This window comes from Juglans microcarpa x Juglans regia, chromosome 7D (genome assembly GCF_004785595.1).
Source record: "Juglans microcarpa x Juglans regia isolate MS1-56 chromosome 7D, Jm3101_v1.0, whole genome shotgun sequence".
NCBI lineage: Eukaryota > Viridiplantae > Streptophyta > Magnoliopsida > Fagales > Juglandaceae > Juglans > Juglans microcarpa x Juglans regia.
In genome coordinates, this window is record NC_054606.1 from 16,723,661 (window position 1) to 16,747,279 (window position 23,619).

The 23,619-nt window shown below is 38.6% G+C and overlaps 1 protein-coding gene across 1 annotated transcript in view; it reads right to left on the reverse strand.

Moving 5' to 3' along the window:
• LOC121239552 (replication factor C subunit 1-like) overlaps positions 1–23,619 on the reverse strand; it is a 37,064-nt gene that overhangs the window by 7,714 nt on the left and 5,731 nt on the right. Inside the window, 16 exon segments of the mRNA XM_041136816.1 lie at positions 3,082–3,181; positions 3,184–3,205; positions 3,505–3,544; positions 3,653–3,834; positions 5,740–5,830; positions 6,708–6,877; positions 7,341–7,394; positions 15,987–16,194; positions 16,551–16,672; positions 16,784–16,972; positions 17,085–17,248; positions 18,081–18,214; positions 18,310–18,371; positions 18,451–18,526; positions 19,047–19,114; positions 19,205–19,672. Coding sequence (XP_040992750.1) covers positions 3,082–3,181; positions 3,184–3,205; positions 3,505–3,544; positions 3,653–3,834; positions 5,740–5,830; positions 6,708–6,877; positions 7,341–7,394; positions 15,987–16,194; positions 16,551–16,672; positions 16,784–16,972; positions 17,085–17,248; positions 18,081–18,214; positions 18,310–18,371; positions 18,451–18,526; positions 19,047–19,114; positions 19,205–19,672 — 2,150 coding nt within the window.

The following is a 23,619-nucleotide window of genomic DNA, read 5'->3' on the forward strand; positions in this document are numbered from 1 at the left end:
TTCTACACATAATGCAAGTCCATTTCTGTGGAAGAATATATGAAAGACTACAGATCCTCTAAAGGAAATATTCTTCGTATGGATGGCTTCCTTTGGGGAAGATCCTCACCTTAGATAACTTAAGGAAACGTCAGATCATTGGGTGTTGTATGTGCAAAGTTGTGCACGAGATTGAAGAAATCTGTAAATGTTTCCCAATCTTGGGCAGCTCTAAGGAAAATGATGTTCCATTGGGGAGAGCCATTAGAGAAATCCATAAACTAAGGCCACCTATCTGTGTGCAATGTTGTATAGTATTGGGAAGGCTTCTTTGAGGACTCGGTCTCAACACCATAAGTCATTCCAGAATTTAATTCTACAGCCATCCCCAACTACAAAACATGTTGATCGATAGAGATTGGTCCAGCCTCTTATGTGTTTCCAAAGCCCAACCCCATTTGGTTCACTCACCTCATTCGAGCACCATCCTCTCCACAATCCACCATATTTTAAATTTATGATCACTCTCCATAAAGCTCCCTTCTATTCATGATATCTCCATAATCATTTACCCAATAAAGCCTTGTTGAAAACCAACAAATTCTGAATTCCCAACCAGCCTTCACATATAGGGGTACAAACCGTAGCCCAATTCACCAATTGAAACTTGAATTCTTCATCTATTCCCCCCATAGGAAATCTCTTTGCAATTTCTCTAACTGGTGAGCCACCTTGCATGGCATTGGAAACAAAGATAAGAAGTAGTTAGGCTAGATAGAGTACTTTGATCAACGTAACTCTACCCCTTTGGACAAATAAAGCCTCTTCCAACTCACTAGTTTGCACTCCATTTTTTCCAACACCCCATTCCAAATAGACTGCGACTTAAGGAGGCACGCAATGGAAGACCAAGATACTGCATTGGCCGAGCGGAGACTTTGCATCCCAGGATATTAGCCAAGCTTAAAACACTTGAAACATTTCCAACCGAAACTAATTCTGACTTGGTAAGATTCACTTTCAAGCCTGATGCCGCTTGAAAGCAAAGTAAAAGAGCCTACAAAGCTTGAATGTGATTACGACTAGCCCATAGAATACAAGAGTGTCATCAACAAATAAGAGGTGGGTCATCTCAAGTGTGCCCATTCTTGCATCCCCAACAATAAAGCCAATCAGAAATCCCCCTTGCATGAGACTTGTGATCATTTTACTAAAAGCTTCTATTATGAAAACAAATAGTAATGAAGATAAGGGAAACCATTGGGTACCATTTACCAAAATAGAGAAACATCCGGTGGAGATGAAAAATTTGGTCCAAGAACACCATCGCTCCAAGTCCACACCTCTCAAGCATGTGTAACAAAAAGTTCCAGTTTACACGATCATATGCCTTCTCCATGTCAAGTTTGCATAATAATCTCAGTTCACCCGACTTGATGCGACTCTCCAAACATTCATTGAGAATGAGCACCAAGTCAAGAATTTGCCAATCTCATATGAATGCATATTGGGGCTTGGATATGATCTTCTCCAATACCATACTCAACCTATTAGGATTTTGTACATACCGCTCACCAAGTTAATAGGACAAAAGTCCTTAATCTCCACCACCCCCGACTTCTTTGGAATAAGAGCAATGAAGGTAGCATTTAGGCTTTTTACAAACTTACCTCATTAATGAAACTCATGGAAGAAGCTCATGATGTCATCTTTAACTACCTCCCAACATGGCTTAAAGAAGGTCATAGTGAACCCGTCAGGACCTAGAGCTTTGTCACCTGGCAAACTTCTTACCACCTTGCAAATCTCGGCCTCCTCAAATGGCCTCTCTAGCCAACTTGCTTCTTGCTGGTCAATCGACTCAAAAACAAGGCCATCCAGACATGGCCTCCAAGAAACTGCTTCGAAACTAGTTGTGCATGGTAATTGGTAATGTGATCCATGATCTCAATCGGATTCATTGTAATCCTCCCATCTACCAATAAGGACTCAATGATATTGTGTCTTCTATGTGAATTTGCCATGCGATGGAAGAACTTGGTGCATTTATCCCTTTCTTTTAACCATAAAGCCCTCGATTTTTGTCTCTATGAAGTATCTTCCATTAAAGCCAACCTTTCAATATCCAAGATGATGCTTTTTATGAGCCTTTTCTTCTTCTAAGAGCCCCCTCTCCTCCTCCACGCCCTCAAAGCCCTGTAATTCGTCGAAGAGGGGCTTTTTTCGGTGTTCCACATTCCCAAAAATCTGTTCATTCCACTTCTTCAAGTCAACTTTGAGAGCCTTAGCTTACAAGCCAGCACATAACTCGGGTTGCCCTATATGAGATAGGAAGACCACCATTTTCTAACTCTCTCAGCAAAGCCTTTTGATTTCAGCCACATGTTCTCAAACTTAAAATATCTTTACCTCCCTGGATGCCTCCACAATCAATGAGAATGGGGAAGTGATCCGAACATAACCTTGGAAGCCATTTTTGGATTAGGTTCAGAAAACGTTCTTCCCAATCGGGCGAAATAAGGAATCTATCAAGTCTTGACCAAGCTGGATGTTCTCTATTACTGGACCATATGAATGTGCCACCCATTAGAGGAATGTCCAGGGGTTCTTGCTCACAAATAAATTCAGAAAAACCCATCATTGTTGAGCTAGAGCTAGGACCTCCTATTCGTTTGCTTGGAAAGCGAGTGACATCAAAATCTCCCCCAATACACCAAGGCTCCATAAATCACTAAATCATCAAGCATAGGTGATACTCTTGTATATGTCCCTTGTACTTGGGTTATTGCCAACTTATTATCATTAAAATTTTGTTTACCGATAAAAAACAATATCATTGAAAAACCCAAATGTCTATGCATGTGCTTGTGTACATCATCATAAAGCCTTGAGTTGTAGACAATGATGGGGAAGCAATTAGACAATGATGGGGAAGCAATTAATCGCTAAGTCAGTCCCCATTCTTATAAAATAACAAATACCAGGAAAGCCTCAAGAATAATATGCAAGTATGGTGTAGGTGCCTTTATATGAAAGTATCAGAAAACACTTCCAGGCCAAGATTATAATAAGCAGCAGTTGAAATATGGAATGGAGATTCACCTCCCTGAACTAGATTCACGAGAAGCAAGAAGATGAACATGCAAATCCTCTAAAAGCCTCCGGTTTTTGCCCATTGTTGAATTCTTTCCCAGCCACCCCCAAATCTGTTGAAATTCCTCTCACCCTGCAGACATGATTCCAACTTGAAATATCAAGCAAGAGTCCAAAGACTCAAAACTAAATAGGGCATGCTCACAAAAGAATGTATGTATGAGGAGAAAATTAAGAGCAAAATGCAGAATACTATGTGGTATCAGCAGCTAGCACCAGGACTTCATTCATCCTGATCGAGTGCAGATAAAAGCAACTCAACGAAATCTAGTAAACTCAAGTTGTTCCTTACACACAGCAATGATTTAACACCAATGCTTATATATAATACAGAACCAATCATATTACTCACTTCAAATAGATGTCACTTACCAATTCAAGTGTTTCCCTCTGTCCATGCAACAAGGCGGCACTGATCATGAATAACAATGAAAAAATAAATAATTGACACCAATTAAAAATTACAAAATGGTGACCAAGCAACAAGAATAATTGCAAGAACCGAATTAAGGGCTCATACGGAATTATAGATGATGCAAGGGAACCACTTTGAGAGAGTTGCCATTGTCGATATCGTCGAATCTGTACATTGATTATATCCCCATCACCAATAGACTCAGCAGCACGGGCAATCAAGTTCATTCGTTTGATTCCATTGTCATCCTTACCAACTGAACTTGGCCTATAATTCATATAATTTTCCTGTCACATCAAAACAAAAGGAGAAGTAATTGAGGTTTTACATCCCTTCATAAGGTCTAAGCATCAAACAGATGAACAAGGAAAAATATAGTCATACGCTGAAACAAGAATAGAAAAAAAAAAAAAAAAAGATGAAGAGAAACATAGATTTGGGATAAAAAATACAAAATTCAATTCAAATAAAGAAGTGCATAAACATTTCTTATATATATATATATATGCACTTATAAATATATATCTATATATATATATATATATTTATAGACACACACATATAAGCATGCAAGGAGAATATGAACCAAATGAATAAAGATTGACAACCAGCACCGGTGAAAGCGCTTGGTGCACTTAAGCACAACTGCTGCATGAATCAAGCAATCAACTAAATACCTAGATTAACAACTTAAATAATTCTCTTATGCTTAATTAAATAGACATACTTATGCCAGTTGATTGCAATTATCAAATTAAAGTACATGGTTGAATCAAAATATACAAAATAGGCCATGCACGAAAAAGCACAAAAATTGTAGAAATTGACTTCTATGCTAATGCAATCACTTATAAATCCATCTAGAAAGCCATAGCCCAAAATCTCTTAATCAGGTTTTTCTCTTGTATGCATCCTGTGTACTTGGGCATTGCCTAAATTTCTATCAATAAAATTCTTATAGAAAAAAACTATTGGGTTCAAAGCATATACATTACAAATGTGAACATGTGGCGATATTTACTAAATACTTAAGAATATTTGGTTAGATCAGTTTTGTGTCTTGGACTAATATTTTATAATTTTATAAAAATGAAAAAGGCACACTTTTCTAAGCTTTAAGCTCACACAGAGAGCTCTAAAAAGTGGGGTTTTGTAAATGTGCTTAAACAAAAAGCCTTGCAGCCTTGGCGCTCTGTGCGTAAGCATGCTTTTACCAACACTACTGCCAATGGTACATTAAAACCCTAAGTATAAATAAATGGGAAGAAATTGGTAGAGAAACAAGGGGCTAGGAACCTTAGACATATATGACAGTAAATGGATTTGAAAAGCAGGAAAGGGAGGGAGTAAAGGGGTCATTTTAAGAGTGAACTAGCATGTTAGGGCGAGAACTTGAAAGCATGACAGAATTGCAAGTGTAAACCAAGCATTTCTTTTTGTTCTATTTATTAGAAGATTTTCCATATCCACCTTGGTTGTTTCTTACCCAATCAGGACATAACCTTAAAAAATAAATAAAAAAAATTACAAGGGCACACCGAGCATTTCTTTGTGTTCTATTTGCCGATTTTATTTCTTGTAGACTTAACAAGGCATGCTTCCTCAGGTATCGTTCTGACAACTTTATTTCTTGAAGCCTTGGACACGACTCTTGAATCAAGAGCATATAATCTGTCAATAAACTAGAAAAATTATATTTTCGTGCAAGTTTTTCAAATGAATTATTTCCAGCAAACATTCCTCAGAAAATGGTTTCCACCCAAAACTTCCCTATAGATTGTATTTTTTTTTATAACCATGGGTGTCCGGACCAGCTTGCGCGCACCTCGACTAATCCCATGGGGCCCTGAAGTTAACGACCAGGTAAACCTTCAGTGGCCCTAAGGGGACTTGAACTGGTGACCACTAGGGAGCCCAAGGCCGGACCAGCTGAGCTACCCCTCAGGGTTTTACCTATAGATTTTAAAATACAACGAATATGTGTTTCTCAGAATATTTCATCATTCCAAGTACTTGTGATACATAGCTCAAATGTACAACAACCAAGTTGAGCTACTAACATGGTGACTGAACCTGCCGAACAGGCTACAATTCATGTTAGCTGTAGAAGTCATTATTTTCCTGCAATAATTTTTTTATAGGTAATTGTACAGTAATAAATTTCAAACCCAACAAAAGTGCAAGAAAAGAACCTGAATAAGAAGAGGGACTAGATCAGGATCACTCATGCTCAGGTCCATCCGCTCATCCATCCTCAATTTCCCCGCATTAAAACCAAACAGCCTACAAGCTCAAGAAAAGGATGAAATGTAAATGTCAAAACATGAAAAAGGATGGTGTATAAAGCCTACAAATTAGCAATTACGTACACATAAGTGACAATTTACTTGACGAAGGATCAAACATAACCATGTAAGCCACTTTTCTATTTTCCATCCAGTCAACCAACAATTTTTTATTTTTTTTTTTTATTTTTTTTTTATAAGCAGTCAACCAAAAGAAACATCAAAATGGAGCATAAAAAAATTCATATTCTAGAAGCTCACCATTGATAGGTTAATCAATGGTTAATTATAAACGAGCTAAGTCACAAATACCAATTTATTGAGTTGGATAATCATTCTAGACACATCCCCTGCCTGCAGCACAAGTACGGATAAAGGCCCACTTTCATGAAGAGGATCAATTCCACAAAGATGGGGGGATAATTATAGGAATCATGACATGTATTTGCTTGCATGACAATGCAGAACATAATTGTGGGGTGGTCATATTGCTATCTGAGACCTTTTTTGATGACGAAGAATCCCAGGGACCATGCAAATGCAACTTGTCCAAACTCTGGACCCATGTAATGCACTCACATCACATGAACCAGATAAATTATTGGCTTTTCAAACTGAGACACGGTGCCTAGAAATTGTTCAAGGGTTTGAACCTTAGACTTGGGGTGAGCACACCCCCAAGACCGAGGCCCTTACCACTTGAGCCAACCCCTAGGGGTTACCGCTAGTCTGAAAATATTACATAGCACTTTTAGTCAAACAAGAAACTAGATGCAGCATAGAAAAATTTCTCGTAAAAACTTTTGTATAGCACGTAAAGGAACTAGACCAGTGAGCTTTATTTCAGAGGTAAATTCGAATAATTAGTTTCATACTTATCAACGGCAGTGAATGGTGAAATATCTTCATCCTTTGCACTACTAAGAAGACGCTGCCTAATGTCATCATATTTAATGACCGACATGGAGAGGCTCATGTACTGCAACTGGTTTAGTGCCATTCGCATATCTCCATTAACTCTTTCTGCAAGTTCCTCAACAGCAATCTAAAATCATATATAGGGAACATTAGTGGATTAACTATTTGTTAACATTAAGAGGACATTACTTATAAAAAAAAAAAACATTAAGAGGACATTACACTTTTCACTTACAAACTGCCTCTTATTTTTCACATTAAACGCTAAACCACCAATAAGTTTCTCTTTGCACTCTTCTTTAATGACTGTTAAGATTGTGCCATGTGACCAATTTTTGGTTAAGATACAGCCATATCTTATTCATTAACATCCGAAAGTTACAATTGTGCCTTGTGGCCCTTTTTGGTAAGATACAGTCATATCTTAAGTGATTAGGGTGTAAACTGAAACTTTTTCTAGTTTAGGTTGCAAAATGAGAAATGGTGGTAGTTTGTGGGCGAAAGTGGAAATTACCATACCTTTTATTTTCAGGATCATAAAGCACAAAAAGAAAAAGTATAAGTCACAAAGCAGAACATCGAGTATTTACTTCATTAACTTGAAGGCCTTCTGCATTTGCAACTTGCATTAACCTCTTTGCCATCTGCATAAACCAAATTTAGTATTAGTACCATCCCTAATCTGCAGTAATGGGTTTCGAATGTAAAACAAATCACAGTCAACAACAGCAAATAGCTCATTTTTTATCACAATCATGTGCATCCAGGCACACCTGCACACATACATCAGAGTCAAGGCGTGCCCAATATCAAGTATGAAATTGATTTCACAGTGATGGGCTTCATGTATTCTTTGAGACAATATATATTCAGGTGAAACTTATAATAAAGTGACACAGATAGGCTTCCACTATTGCTTCCTCCGAGCGAGAAACAAGTACACAAATGTGTTATTATTCTTGATGGTAATAAATACATTTTTAGCCACTATTGTTACTACTAGTTTCAATTTGGTCCCTATGACAGTGATTTTTTCAATCGACTACTTTGATTGTTCAAATTTACAACCAAATCCTTTGCAGATAGTGCAACTAAGGTCATGGTTTTCTCCTACAGGACACTTTTTTATGCATGGTAGACTCATTTGTCTACATGGCATCAATGTGTGTCTAACATGGTTGTCATTACTTACACCATATCTGGACACATGGCCAAATTTGTCCCATTCAACCAACATGGAGTGCACATGTGCTGCAGCCGTCATCTCATTGCCAATTGACATAGCATATAACGAATCAAAGAAACCAGTAAACATGTCCAGCTCCCAATCTTGAGCCACTCTCGAAAATCTCACATTCCAATGGACAGCACCAATGGAGAGTACCAGTAAATCATCCACAGCAGCCTCTTTACCGCAAGCAATTTGGTAAAGCATAGGAAACACCTGCTTAAGAGCCGTGTCGCCGCACCACACATCATGCCAAAAGTAAACATTGTTGCCTCTTCCAATTGCGAATCTGAAAAACTGAGAGAATCTTCCCCATCTAACTCTTATGTTTTTCTACAATCCCACACCATGCGCCCCCCTAACTTCAGTAGAGCACCAACCCCCCTGAATGCTCCCATACTTAGACTCTATCACTTCTCTCCATACGCCATCTCCTTTCCTATGATACCTCCACAACCATTTCCCCAAAAGTGCTTTGTTGAAGACCCGTACATTACGCACCCCCAGCCCACCACACATTATTGGTGAGCAAATTTTATCCCAACCCACAAGATGGAACTTGGTTTCATCCCCCATTCCTCCCCAAAGAAGGTTACAGAAAATTTTCTCAATACGAGAAGCCACATTTGCCGGTATCGGAAATAAGGAGAGAAAAAAAGTAGGAAGATTAGATAAGGTTCTCTTAATGAGAGTCAATCTACCACCCTTGGACAGATATATCTATTTCCACCTGGCCAATCTTCTTTCAATTTTTTCTAACACACCATCCCAAATAAATTGTCTTGAACACAGACCCCAATCAAAGACCGAGATAGTTCAAGGGCAGCGAGGCAATCTTACAACCCAAGATAGTTGTCAAGCCCTGAATATTGTTCACACCACCCACAGGAACCATTTGACTTCGAGAGATTTACCTTCAAGCCTGAAACTACTTCAAAACAAAGTAATACAGTACTGCATATGATCGTTGTCCAGCTCACAAAACAGCAACGTGTCATTAGCAAATAGTAAGTGAGATATGGTGACACCTCCCACTGAGAATCCAACAATAAAAACTCTATTAACAGCTGCACTCAACATATGACTCAAAGCATCCATAACAATGACAAACAACAAAGGGGAGAGAGGATCCCCTTGTCTTAATCCCCTAGAGCTGTTAAAGAATCCTTCAGGTGCTCCATTCACCAAAACCAAGTGGCAAACCGTAGTTATACAATACCTAATCCATGAAATCCATCTCTCCCCAAAGCTGCACCTCCCAAGGAGATAACACAAAAAATCCCAATTAACGTGGTCGTAGGCCTTCTCCATGTCCAGCTTACACAAGAGTCTAGGTGTAGCCTCCTCAAGCCTACAATCTAGGCATTCGTTGGCAATCAACACTGAATCCAAGATTTGTCTCCCCTTCACAAACACATTTTGGGGTTTTAATATACTCAAAACCTTACTTATGCAATTGGCAAGCACCTTTGAAATTATCTTATACACCCCATTAATGAGACTAATAGGCCGAAAATCTTTTACCTCCACTGCCCCAACTTTATTAGGGATAAGAGCAATGAAAGGCGCATTAATGCTCTTTACAAATTTACCAAAAGTGTATTACTCATGAAAAACCTGCATAATATCCTTCCCCACCACGTCCCAACAATCATGATAAAAGGCCATCGAAAACCCAACTGGCCCCGAGGCTATATCCTTGGCCATCCCATGAAGCACCCGAAGAACCTCCTCTGCTTCAAAATGTCTCTCCAACCATTCAAAGCTTACTTGATCAATATTCTCAAAAGGCATACCATCCAATTTGGGTCTCCACGGGGATTTTTCAGCAAGTAAATCTTCATAGTAAGTGATAATATGGTTCTTAATAGCATCATGATCAGAGTATACCTGCCCCTCAACCTGAAGCACCTCGATGGCATTATTCCGATGGTAAGAATTAGCCAACCAGTGGAAAATTTTCGTGCAACAGTCCCCTTCCTTCAACCAAAGGGTTGTTGACTATCGTTCCACGAAATTTCCTCCATTAGTAACACTTTCTCCAACTCCGAAGTGATAGCTAGTTTCCTGCAAGAGTCCTCTTCGGAAAGAGGAGCGCTCACCTCCCTTTCCTCCAAGTCCTTTAAATCCTCCATAAGAGACCTTTTTTTACTATTAATGTGTTCGAAGACTTCAACATTCCACCTCTTCAAATCCCTATTCAGTGCTTTCAATTTCCCAACCAAGATAAAGCTAGGTTAACCCTCAAAAGAGTACGAGGTCCATCACAACCTCACTTTATCCACAAAACCCTTAACTTTCAGCCACATATTTTCAAACTTAAAGTATCGTTTACCCTCGTGAATGCCTCCACAATCTAGTACAATGTGGAAATGGTCCGAGCAAACTTTTTTCTTTTATTTACAAGTAAAAAAATTTTATATATCAAAAGGAGAACCACTGGATGTATACAATAAAACACATTACCCAAAATAACCCAACAAGCCCCTAATGACCCAAAAAGCTCATACAAAAAAAAAAAAAAAACCAAAATACATCAGCCCTGACCCCAACCCCTTGTTTCCCGCAGAACTAAAACTCTACCCGAACACCAACCCAACACCTTGATTCCCATCTTCACAATGCCCTCCCTTTAGACTTCCCTCTAGTTGAGCTACCACCCTTAGCGTCGTAGTTGATTGCCGAAAAAAGACGTTGTAACTCCCTGGTTTTCTTGAAACTTGATTTGGTTTCAAGCGCACGGCTTGGCTTGGTCACAGTAATTAGTTCTTTAAATTGGTCTTCACATCCTCCATGTGAAATTCCCATGAACTGCTGAATTTTGTTAACTTTAGGCAGAATCCAATCCACTATTAGAGGAAGAGAGACCAGGGGAGCCACAATCCCCAGACAAAGTATCCAACTGCACTCCCAACTCTAGACATTCCTCTACAAAATCTGAACAACATCCTTACCTCTCTCTGTACGTAATACCCTAAGGAAACCACCGCTGCTCTTGCCGGCGAATGACCTATCACCGACGTCACATACAAAGCCGACGGGCCCTGGAGACTTCGCTAAGGGTCATTCGGCATCAGTCCTGAGGATAGAGAAAACACCACAAAGTGTGAAAACCCTAAGGAACCAGATCTGCCGCCACCCACCCTTGCCGGTGAGAGACACCGCACCTTCGTCACAGATAAAGCCGACAGCCCTCGGCGACTTCGCTGAGGGCCATCCAGCGTCGGTCCAACCTCCGGCGACCTAGATCTCGTTGTATTGTTTCTCAGAGTACTCCGGCGATCCTCCCAAAGGCTCTGTTGGTCATGCCGTCGACTCAAAAAGCTCGGGCAAGTACTCCGGCATCTCCTGTGAGCACGATCTCAGTATTGCAGCTGGAGTCCAAGACAACCCTGCAGTGCTTGCAGTGAGCACAACCTAGAGTCCAGACAATTCTACAGTGTTTGCAGCTCCTAATGGATTTCTAATCTGGTTTCTTTGAGATGACAAATGGTTGTTGAAGAAGGGGAGTGGGTCAGTATGGGTTCTTCTATGGAGTTGGTCATAGAATATAAATCCTTTACACTAGTGAAGGAGGGGAGCATGTTGGCCATTACTGAAAGGAGTCGAAAGGTGATATCTAAGTTGGTTCTGGGTTCGACAACAGTACAGTGGTTGGCCAAGGCCATGGAAGTGTGCACTAAGGATAAGAAACAAGATTTTTTCTCCACTGTCCAGGAAGGTTGACGCAGTTTCACGGTGCATCTTTGCTCGAATGCTCGAGGACGTTATATGGCGGTGGAGAAGTATGGTGGTGGTGGGAGGAGGAATTTTATTTTCATTCCTGAAGAAGGGGGCAGGGGCTGGAGAAGGATGGGGGAGGTACTGCGTCATTTTTCCTTCAGCAAGAGAGAGAGAGAGAGAGACAGCTTGGAAGGACAAGGTGCTGCAGGACATGACTTTGTCAGGGAGTCGCATAGCAGACATGTAGGTGGTGTGGCAGAGAGGGAGAATTTGGAGGTGCGGAAAGACCCAAGTACATCCTCGATGGCGTGGCGATCCTATGCGGCAACTCTAAAGATGGGTCATGCTTTGAGGGTTCAGAGTGTGGGGGGTTTGCAAATCACGCCTCAGGACCAGCTTGTCGAGATGCACAATTCTTTAAAGGAGATGGAAACCCAACTTATCGAGTTGAAGGCAGCGATAACTTTCTTGTCTACGAAAATAGACCGGCTTTCAGCTGGAGGCAATAGGGTGGTAAGAAACATGATAGGCCCAAATCCTTTAAACTCAGAAAAAAGAAAACAGAAGATCGGATTCGGCCCTGTCCCTATAACCAGAAAATTTGGGTTATTTGAAGCGGGGTCTACATCAGGTAATGGCATAGAGACATCAGTAATGGAATGACATTAGCCTCGTGTAACACAGAATAGATTGATAGTCGGTATTACACCCTTGATCCCTGAAGAAACTATGGCTCCCTCGTCAGAGTTGAAGGAAAAGGGTATACTACTGAGGTCTGAAAGAGATGTAGGATCCGCTATCACCCCAGAGGTGAAAGGACTTGTTGTCACCCTAGAATCTCCAATGGAGACCCCGATACCATTGGAGAGAACCAATGAAGTTACTGGGATACAGTCTCTTCTGTAACACAGTAATGTGCCTCCCATGAAGAAGACACCAAAAATCTGTCCAAACGAGACCACGCCCAATTATTAGACCAAGTGTGCACACCACCCACAAGTGGTAAGTCCACCAGCTCCATTGTCTGGCTATGCCAGACTTCTCTTGATCTTTCACTAGGAAATCTAGTGACATTAAAGTCTCCACCAATGCACCATGGTAAGTTCCACCAACTACCCAAACCCGCTAACTCCTCCCATAGGACCTTCCTATGTGTGTCCATGTTTGGCCCATACACACCAACGAAAGCCCAACAACAGCCGTTGTCTACATTTCTAAACGAACACGGTACCATATAATTTCCAACACACTCCTCAATAGACTCAACCACCCTCAAATCCCACATAATAAGGATGCCCCCGAATGCTCCCATTGAGGCAAGATACACCCATCTCACAAATGGACACCCTCAACAAAAGCCCCACTGTCTCCAAGTTTCAAGACTATTTCGGTATTTTTCTCTGTTTCTTTCTCTCCAAGGTTTAATGGGTATTCTTGTAATTTTTGTTTGAATACACTTTAGCTTATGTAAAACCTTGTGTGTACTTTCAATTGAAGTTTGGTAAGCAAGAATTTTAAGCCTTTGGCTTTCTTTGAAGAGTTTTCTTCTTTCTATAGTTATGAATCTCTAGGCTATTTTGAGGGTGTTTCTTAACTTCGTATTTCGTGGAAATTGTCCTTGGGTGGTGATCACTACAATTATGTCTTGTAGGTGGATTTCCTTTCGGTGGTGGGTTATATCTATGTGTTGGATGTTTTCTTCTCAGTTTGCTTATTTAGCTTCTCTCTACATTTCTTCTTGTTTTTCTTTTTGATAAGTACATTTTTTCTTGTTTAGGCATCAAATGCACTAATGTAGACACAGGCACAGGTCTTTTTCAACCAGGGATCAAGACATATTTATATAGTTAATTTTTTATGTTGCTTTTTTCTTCAAGTACAGTACTTTGTCTCCAAGTTACAAGTTTATTTTGGTGTTTATCTTTCACTCTCTCCACATTTTGTGGTATTCTTGTAATTTTACATTGCTTGGAGATCAATTCAAACTTAAAAATGAAAAATGAATATGATCACACATCCAGTGATAAATGGTTTTAAGGAAGAAATCTTTAATTGTCCTCAAAGCTCTCATCAATTCACTCTCCCCATAGATATCATAACCAACAAACTGGCATAATCTTCCACGACGCTTCGCTCTGTGGAAAAGTAAACTTTCCTTTCCAGCATGCCCAAAAGATTCACCACATTGGAAGGCATAACCCAATCTAAACCGAACAAACAAAGAATAACATTCCAAAGAGCACTAGTCACCTCAAAATACAACAATAGATTGTCTATTGATTTTCCAGTCCTCCTACACACCAATCCATCACAACGATATTTCTTTTCTTCGAATTATCCAAGGTAAAGGTCTTCCCGAAACCATTGGAAGGCATAACCCAATCTAAACCGAACAAACAAAGAATAACATTCCAAAGAGCACTAGTCACCTCAAAATACAACAATAGATTGTCTATTGATTTTCCAGTCCTCCTACACACCAATCCATCACAACGATATTTCTTTTCTTCGAATTATCCAAGGTAAAGGTCTTCCCGAAACCAACTGCCCATACAAAAAAAAAAAAAAAAGTGACCTCAAAGGTGCCTTGTTCTGCCAAATAGCCTTCCTAGGGAATGGATTATTGTCATGCGGGTCGAGCATAGTATAAATTGATTTTTAACATCAAACATCATACACTTCAAAAAAACTTTTTACTTGAACAAGACCCAAGCAGAGTCTGTTATAAAGGGTTTGGCAGGACATGAAAGCTAAAAAAAAATTGGAGAAGAGAGGGAAAAGGGAAGTAGGAGTATTTTTTTACTTTAATTTTCTGAATTCATTTTATATTTCCTTTTTGTAGAGGCCATGGCCACCACTTGTATTTCCAAGTTTTTCTGTTGATGTTAGTTTGCGCTGAGCTACGGTAGTGAAGCGGCAAAAAATGATCCTTAGATTTCTTTTTGAAAGCATCATATATCGCGTAATTATGGGAGGAAACTAAGTGAGAGTGTAATTATGGGAGCAAACAGAAGTGTTTGTAATGCTGGGGTGAGCTACTCACTGCAAGCATTAATCCGCAAAGCCCACCATGAATTTATTCTAAATAAATAAAGAAAACGCAACTAAATGGTGAACCTTATTCCAACAGCCCGACACAGACCCACAGGAAAGATTAGAAGGAAACAAATATGAACAAAAGGAAAAAGGAAGCATATCTAGAATGGGGAAGAGTTAACCACCAATATAAATAAAAAACAAAAAGAAAGATAACATTTTGCGGCCATGTGTAGAGAAAATGTGTGACAAAGGGCAGACAAGTTAGCACACTAATGCCACATATAAATGTGCAACAGAATAAAAAATGTCCCAAGCATGATAAAGTCCTATCTCAGTTGCTCTGTTGTCAGAAATTGAAATTGCTCAAAGTATTCAAAATTATGAAGGATTAGATTGATAAGATGAGTAACAGAGGGACCAAATTAAAATACCACCAAATTAGAGAGGCCAAGAGAATATTCATCTGTTCTTTTTATATGACACCAACCAGGTTCTCATTATCCATGACTTCAACCAATTCTATAGCATGAATGGAGATTGCGTCAAAAGATTCACAATAATCTTGTAATCAGAAAATGTCACAGCTGCAGATAGGATGCAAAATCTAGCAAATTTTAAAATTTCTATCATTAATGATAGTGATAATAATGACAGAAGGTCAGAGTAAGAAATATACTCCTTGAAGCTCAAACATTTTGTCAACTTCAAAATTAAAAAAGCATTTGTGACTCAAAGTGAAGTAATCCAAATGTCATTCGAAGTTACATTTTGGTATCAATGGGCTACTCATGTAACAACAACAAATGTAACTACATTAAAGCCCGCAGGACATATTCTAGAAATAAACATGATTCAAGAGTCCATCCCACCCCCCCCCCCCCCCAAAAAAAAACAAAAACCCCAAAATAAGCCCTGGCTTTTAAATTGTCTCTGCACCTATTTTTTTCATATTTGCGTACAAAATCAGAATATTATATCCGCATATAACAGTAAATACAACTATTAGACCATGATTCCATGACACGACTTGCCCAAAAAGGCCCATCCAAACTAAACAGAACTTGGAATGTGTATTTTGGTTATCTGACTAACCTAGTCTTCTAAACATTAGCAGATAAACTAATGACTGGAGAATATCAATTCACAATGCCAGATGAAAGGACTAGATAATAAATATACTAATAAACTTCACAAGTAATAGAAAAAGTAAGAAAGAAAAAACAATAACAGAATCAGCATACTAAACCTGTTGTTTTGTAGGTTTCCGAAAGCTAAGAAGCAAACAGTAGTTAACAAGACTTTTCAGTTTCTGACTGTATCGGTCATTGCAAATGCAGATAATCGGAATTTTGGAAATTTTGATGCTGGCAATAAGGTCAGCAATCCCACCCCTATCTCCAGCAGACATCCCATCAACCTCATCCATAATCAGTACAGTTTTTGGCTGCTTTGAACTGAAATTAAATGATTAACTTCAGCAGAAAATTCAACCAATTTAATTCTAGGAACTCTTTTTTTTTTTTTTTTTTTATGTCAGGGAACCTCTCCAAGGCAGGGCCCTTCGGACCCACCCCTGCAGAGTAAACCCCGGTCCCGTGCACCGCACCCTCGGAAATTTCCCTGCACGGAACTGATTAAATCGCTGGCTTTTCACCAGGGGTGTGGCCCCTAGAGATTGTTTGCACCCAAGGGGATTTGAACCTTGGACCTGGGGGAGCATACCCCCAAGCCCAAGGCCTTTACCCCTTGAGCCAACCCCTAGGGGTTTTCTAGGAACTTCTATGAGATATTATAAGTATTTCTGACCAACCGATCCATGTTAACACTCAGGGCCTCATTGCTGACAAGTTCCTTTATAGAATTTGCATTGCTTCCACCAATTCCTTTTTCAATTTTGGCATCAGCCTTCCCACGACTGTCACTAGCATTTACCTAGATGACATGTAAGGGAGAACGTGAGGGCAGGTGAAAGATCATACTGTTATTTCGCAATGAACCAATGATCATTTTAGAAATATTTGACTTCGTATAACATCATGCCACCTCTATTGCCTGGAAACTGAGCATCTGACTGACCAACTTTGCTGAAGTTGTTTTTCCAATGCCTGGTGTTCCACTCAAGAGGACAGCTTTTTTGGCACCAGAATCATTTTGTTTTTTGCCCTTTTTATTAGTTCCAGTATCAAGAAATTGCTCCTTCCAATGTGCCAACCAGTCATGAAGCTGCTTAACCTGCACATCAACACATAGGAGATCCTTACGATAATTCTGGCAAAGAGTTAGATACATGAAGTAGATTTAATTCCAAATGCAATGGCAAAAAGATGGAAACTGAGACAAATACCAGCGACTGATTTCCAACAATCTCATTTGGGATCTTCGGCCTATACTTTTCTGCCCATGTCAAAGTATTTTTCTCAACAGTTTGATTTTTTCGCTTAGCCGGAGATGCCCCTGGGGTCAATCCTCTGCTGGCTTTCATTTCCACGGAATTGCTGACGCTATCTTCTATAGTAACAAAATTCCAACACATGCAAGAGGAAACCAAGGAATAATGCAATTACATGGTTAAGTCCAAACAGGAAGAACTGAATGTGGCATCCATTGCTTCCAAAATTGTAAATGTCAGGCTCTCTTGCAAGCAAGTACAATCCATAGGGAAAGAAATATAAGTATATCACAGTTAATGAACACCAATTGGCTTCACATATGGCTGGTCTTTAACAATTGCATTGAAAAGTCCAACGAACCAAAGAAATGCATTCTGATGTCACATTTTCCTATGATTCAATAAAAACAAAAGCATACATTCTAAAACACCACAAAAGCCATTTATCAGAACTGACAAATATGGTCTTTGCTAAAATGAGAAGATAGTTTTTACTTTTGGAATTGTGAGACTTTTTCAATGAAGAGATAAGCCTCTGAAGGTAAGGCAAGTCATCAACACCCAGCCTCCAAAGACAAAATTACATAGGAAAAAGGTCTCATGGGGGGCGAATCTTCAACCAATTGAAACGTAACAAAATCATATAAACTTATGCTATTCTTAAATGGTCAGATCTCTACGCCACCTTCAGATTTCCCTTACAAATGTCAATTTACAGGAGTTCTTTTACGCATGATGAAACAAAATGTAGTCGATGTTTTGTTTGTGTGTGTGTGTGTTAATATAAACCCTAGAAATGAAGGCTTTTGATCAATACCCTGGACCCAGAGCCACAACTTAGATAGGTACAAACCAATGAGATATTCATCTAATGTTACAATGATTTTTTTATAAGATATGCTACAGTAATTTTATTGTTGCAAAAATACAAGAAAAGCAGATGGGGCATACTGTTTGCTTCTGTTTTCTGTGGACTTTTCTTTGGTAAAGGCGCAGCCTTATATACTGGTCTCTTTGATTCTTCTTGTGCAGGTTTTGATGCACGGATCATATCAAACAACCCATCCTCAGTGAGCATCTTGGTACTGTATAAGGATTTGAAAAGGCAATTAACTGTTGAAGTATAACAAAAGAAGGAATGCATAAGCAAATCTACATGTATGGATCTAAGACTACGAACCCCAGCTCTTTGGCTTTAGCAGACTTCCGTCCTCCAATATCTTCATCACATAAAAGATAATTCTGCAAACAGAAGATATTTATCACAAGCTCGTAGTGCTATGCCAATGCAAGCAGAAACAAGATAGAAGTATGAGATAACTGTTTTCTTGCTGAAGGATCCAGTGACACGACCACCATGTCTTTTAATCAAATCTTCTGCTTCTTCACGCTCCAGACTGTAAACCCAGTCAAAGTTCAGTATACAATCTCAAGCCACCAAAATATAACAATTACAAAAGACATAAGTGATCACCACAACTAGGCCAATGTCACAGATGAAACAAAAATCACAAAGAATTATGAAATTTAAAAGAAACAGTTATTTTTAACATCTTGGCGCAAAATATGATCTTTTTAAATAGGAGTTTTACAAAGAAAGTAGAGGTCAGGTACACAAAATTCCACAAGGGTCCTTAAAAAGTTACATATTCAAATTCATGAAGACCGTTAAACCAAGAAAACAAAAGGAAGCAAATGGATCACTGGCTAAGGCACCCATCCAATCATGCAATGCCATCAAGAAAGTAAATTTCATCCTCGTGATAAAACGTTCATGCATTAAAAGACTGACGGTTTCATACTAAACAAAAGGTGATCTAATCCACAAAGAGAAGAAAAAGTATACAAAAGAATTATCATGTTTAATTCCATAAAAGATTAGCATGTGAACATCATGATAAAGATGAAAATAAATACCTGTCAAGTGTTCCACTAATTACAAAAGTTAAACCAGCTAAGCAATTGGGAGCACCCTCAGGGACTTCCTGATACACAAAGGAAGATTTTGGTACCAACATTGAGAATAGTATGATCCTATGAATTAATTAATAAAATAAAATTTAACATTTTTTCACCTTTTCTCCTTTATGAGGAGGATCTTTCCTTTCTCCAAAGTTCATAAATCCACCCCGTCCGCCACCTCTGCCTCTTCCACCAGCCGGTGCTGCTGATGAACCTCTTCTACCACGACCCCTTCCGCCAGACTTTTGAGTTTCAGTATCTTTATCATCTTCCTCATCACTTTCTTCAACATCCACAGGTTTCTGTGAAATTCCCCTACCCAATCCACTCTTCAGCTTCTTGCTAGGAGTCACATCAACCAAATTCTTCCTTGAACTAGGCAAGACAAAGTCGTCATCGTCATCTTCAACTTTATGAGCTTTTTTAGAGGGCGTGGGTTTCAATGATTCAGTGCTATCCTTTTGAGTCTTTCTTTTTGCTGGAAGTTCCTTTGTTTCCTCTTCGTCTTCTGGCTTTTGTTTGTCAGTTGCAAAATACTTGCTAGTTCTCCTCCTGACTGAACTTTCTTGGCCTCCATGTACCTGCATTCACCATGATTGAAGTAAATAAGCAGATATGTTATCAACTTACTACACCTCCTTCAAGACTAGTAAAGAAAGGGAGAGAATAGAAGAAAATCATATCTAGTTCAATGTTGGTGAAAAAGCTAGGTGGACTTGAGCACAAACACTGTCTAGAGTCTAGGCACTAGGCGTAAGCATGCGCCTGATTGAAATAATTTGCACATTTTTAAAATATGTATGCTAACAAAAAAAAAAAACATAAAATACAATGAAAAAAGGTTTAAAAAGTAAGATGGCAATATCTTTAGTCTCTTAAATCAAGCTATTAGAGTATTACACAACATGACAATCAAGTAATAATCTATTTACATAAAATTTAAAAATGGTATTTCATATAATTCACTTGTGCTTTATTTTTTTTACTCATATCTATGATTTATTTTTTAAAGTATACAATTCTATGGTACTTGTTACCCACAATAAAATGGAAGTCATTCTGTTTTTTTATTGCTAAGTAAAAAAAAAAAAAAAAAAGGCCAGAACCAAAAAAGCTCACGAAATGCAGCTATTGACTTCTATGCTAACATAAGCAATCAAATATCAACCCATCCAAAAAGCCAACTTGGACTATGACATCAGATTCCGAGCATATGCACCACATATGACAACATATGGGGCTATGGTACACTTGGCAAAAATAAAATGGAAAACAAAAAGTAGGGCTATGGTACACGAATGATCTTCAATACCAACTAATACTTGAGAATATTTGTTTATATCATTTTCTGTGTTTTAAACAGATATTTACTATTTTTTTCAAAAACAATTACTAAAGCAGACTTTTTTGAGCTTGCTTCGCTTTTGGTAAGCAAAGCGCTTCATCCTTCGCATCTTACTCTTTTTGCTTAAAAGCGCTTTGTTTTCTTTTCGCATTTTACTCTCTTTTTTTTTGCAAATGTTTTATATAATCTAATTTTCCAACACACTTTTCTGTGTTCAAATGAGGTTAGGTGGGCCATATGGGGTGGGGCTTTGGAAGCACATAAAAAGAGGATGGGATACATACTTTAGAAATACCCGCTTTGAGGTGGGTGACGGATTCCAAATCAAATTTTGGCATGACATATGGTGCGACATGTCCACTCAAGGAAACTTATCCAGAAGTCTAAGGTATAGCAAAAATGAAAGAATCCTTGATTGCGGACCTTTTGCTTACATCAAATGGTGCTCCTCAATGGAATATTAATTTCTTTAAAAATGCACATCATTGGGAAGCCCACACAATTTCGGAGTTTTATGACCTCATATACTCGACTCGCATGAGGGGGGAAGTTGATGACAAGATTTTCGGGAGTCACTCCAAGAAAGGGAAGTTTTTTTTAGTGGCACCAAGTGTCTAACAACAATGTCCCGACTAACCCCGAGTGCACAGACCTTCGGTAAGGAATTTCCAGCAAGTGAACCTCGGGTAATTAAAGGGAAACCCTCCCCCCCCCCCCCCCCCACCGCAGTCCGATGGCTTCTAGAGATTGTTTGCACCCAAGAGGATTCAAAATTTAGACCTTATACGGAGCATACACCAAGACTAAGGACTTTACCACTTGAGCCAACCCCTAGGGGTTCACTCCAAGAAAGGGAAGTTCACAGTCCACTCCTTCTATCAAGCCATGAACACGCATAATACAAATCCATTCCCATGGAAGAGTATTTGGAAGACAAATGCACCCTTAAAGGCACTCTTCTTTGTATGGACAGCTTCCTTGGGAAAGATACTCACATTTGAATATTTAAGTATACATCGATTCATTGTCATGGAGTGGTGTTGCATGTGCAAAAAGAGTGGGGAGTTCATTGATCATTTATTACTTCATTGCGAGATTGCCATGACCTTATGAAATGACTTCTTCACTCGGGTGTTACTAACTTGGGTAATGCCAAAAAGGGTGATCGATCTCCTAGCTTCTTGGAGAGGCCTTCAGGGTGATTCTCATATTGCAGCAATATGGAAGATGCTCCCAATATGCTTATGGTGGTGCATTTGGAGGGAAAGGAAAGACAAAAGCTTCGAAGATCAAGAGTGGTCAATGGAAGAGCTTAGGAATTTGTTTTTCAATAATTTATTTCATTGGTCGATTGTAATTTATTTCAATGGAATAAATTTCCATGAATTTCTTACATCACTGAACTAGCACGCTTAGGCGATGCTCTTGCTTATGTCCCGTATACCAAGGTTTTTGCCTATTCTTAAGATCAATAAAATTTTTTTTACCAATAAAAAAAATATATATATAATTTAGTTGTCCAACAACCTTCAAGTGTAGCAAGCTATACACAATCAATACCTTCTATACCCAGCTACTTAATTTTTTTTATTGGCACAGGGTGTTTGAGAATAAAGTCCTGACTAATCTCGGGGGTGCACAAGTCCTCAACAAGGAGTTTCCCGCAAGTGCACCTTGGGTAATTCAATGGGAAGTTCCCCCAATTTGATAGCCCTTAGAAATTGTTTGCACCCAAGAGGATTCAAACCTAGACCTAGAGAGAGCATACCACCAAGACCAAGGCCTTTACCACTTGAGCCAACCCCTAGGAGTTAATTCCTAGCTACTTAATATCAAACAATAACGCAAAAATGCTTCCTCTAAACAATAACCCAACAATGATTCCCTTGGAGTATTCATATAAAAATCTATTGACTAATATTTTGCTAATCAAATTGTCAGAAGAAAAGGAAAAGCAAAGAACCAAAACTAATTCTAATGATTACAACTTCCATTGTTTGGACACCAAGGAAAAACAGAGCCTCCATTGAATACAAACTAATAAAACCATGAGGCTTTGTTATGCAGAGTTGTTCATTTATCAAACACAAAAGGCGGTTAAAGAAACCAAACAAATAAATGATCACCTCCTCTCATTTTGTAACATACAGGTCCTAGAATAAGATTTAGAATTTAGAATTTTTATTATTTTTACTATTATTATTATTAGTAAGGTTATTATTAAGATACATTAGGAGATAGTGTTTGTTTCTTTGTGGAATTCTTCCACCCTTCAAGCAGTATGCCTTTTATCTCCTAGTTGAATAAGTTTCCTGATAGGTAACCAACTCCCAACTCCAAACTCTATCCAACCTCCTGAAGACTCACGTTAATCCCTCCCCCTCATCTATAAAAATAAAAAATAAAAAATAAAAAAACCACGAGGCTCAGAAATAAACACAATAAAATCCAGAAAACTCACTCGCACAACTTAGTACTCTGCTCAGCCACCGCCGATCACCCCAGGACTAGGGCTGAGCACCGACAGTTTCGGAGTCGGAGGGCCCAACCTCCGACTCCAACTCCGACTTTGTCAGAGGTCGAATCCGACCTCCGACTCCGACTCCGACATGTAGAGAATCCGACTCCGATCTGACTCCGACTTGTCGGATCGGAGTCAGATTTTTTGACTTTTTTTTTTAATTTTTTTTTAACTTCATATTTGACCCACTTTAAAAAAAAATTGTGATCTTTCAAATTTCAATTTTCTCAAAATTACAATCCAAACTTATTAAACTTTTGATTATAATAAAAAATACAACTAAATAAAACAAGTAACATACTAACATACATTCAAAAAATAAAAAGAAAGTCATATTTTTACATGTACTCCCATCGTCCATGATTCCATATCCACATCCAACTAATCACTACAATAAACAAAGGCACCGTATACGAAATGAAGATTAAAAAAAAAGCACCGTATAGTTACTATAGTATACTATTATAATTACTATGAATCTATTTTTAATTATATTATATATATGATATATATTATTGTATATGAATATTAAAAAAAAAAGGCACCGTATATGAAATGAAGATTCAAAATATAGTATTACTATTTTATATATAATATAGTATTAATATATTATACTATTAGTCTATTACTATATCTTATAGTATAATTACTAATACTATAGT